General features: G+C 65.8%; 1 protein-coding gene across 1 annotated transcript in view; it reads right to left on the reverse strand.

Moving 5' to 3' along the window:
• Positions 1 to 306: 306 nt before the first annotated feature.
• The window catches only part of SHISA8 (shisa family member 8), a 3,544-nt gene continuing 3,048 nt past the window's right edge, over positions 307 to 802 (reverse strand). The window contains exon 5 of the mRNA XM_008574485.1: positions 307 to 796. Within this exon, the coding sequence (XP_008572707.1) occupies positions 570 to 796 (227 nt within the window). The 3' untranslated portion in view covers positions 307 to 569. The remainder of the gene's footprint in view (positions 797 to 802) is intronic.

Here is an 802-nt window from a genome sequence, read left to right on the forward strand (position 1 = left end):
TGACTCAAGTGGTAGAGCGGGTGACTGGCTGGAGGGGCTTACCTCCAGGAGAGGGCATGGACCCCGCCTCCCCCAAGGGGGCCTCAGGCCCAACAATCCTCTCCCCTGTGCCCAGGCCATAAGATGCCTGAAGCCTAACTGTCCCCTCTCCCATGGCTCCCACCAGTGTGAACATTAAGCCTGGCATTCATCCCTGGCCACCCTCTCTAGCCACCTCTCCCTGGCTCTCAGCACACTTGGTGTTTGCACATGCTGTGCCCTCTGCCTGCACAGCCGTCTGTCCAGCCAATGACCAACACCATCAGCGTCACTCACAGCCAAGCTGGGGTTCCTTTATTCTCAGGGGTAGGACCACAGAAAAGGGTTTATTTACACGAGGAACCCGGGCCCTGCGGCCCCAAGGACAGAACCACTGTCCTTACCCAGTGGGCCCTACTTTTCCCTGCAGGCTCCAATGCCGCCAGTACAGTTTGGGCACGCAAGGGCTGGCCGTCCCGGGCGAGCGCTCCTCTCCTCCTGGCCTGGGGCCCAGGACCAGCGATGACTAGGGAGGGACCAGTGGCATCGCTTCACACGGTGACCTCGGCTTTGCTGTTGGTGCTCAGGTGCCGGGGTGCGCGGCCCGCGCTGCCGTAAAGGCGGGGGGCTTGTGGGCTGAAGGCCTCGGGCAGCTTCTCCACGCTGAACTGGCGCCGGGGCGCGTGGCATGACCGCGGGGGCGCCGGGGAGGCCTGAGACGCCAGGTGGCCGCGGGGGACGGGCCGGGCCCGGCGGCCGGCGGTCCAGGCCGCGTAGTGGCCCG

This window comes from Galeopterus variegatus, unplaced genomic scaffold (assembly GCF_000696425.1).
Source record: "Galeopterus variegatus unplaced genomic scaffold, G_variegatus-3.0.2 Scaffold55, whole genome shotgun sequence".
NCBI classification, from domain to species: Eukaryota; Metazoa; Chordata; class Mammalia; order Dermoptera; family Cynocephalidae; genus Galeopterus; species Galeopterus variegatus.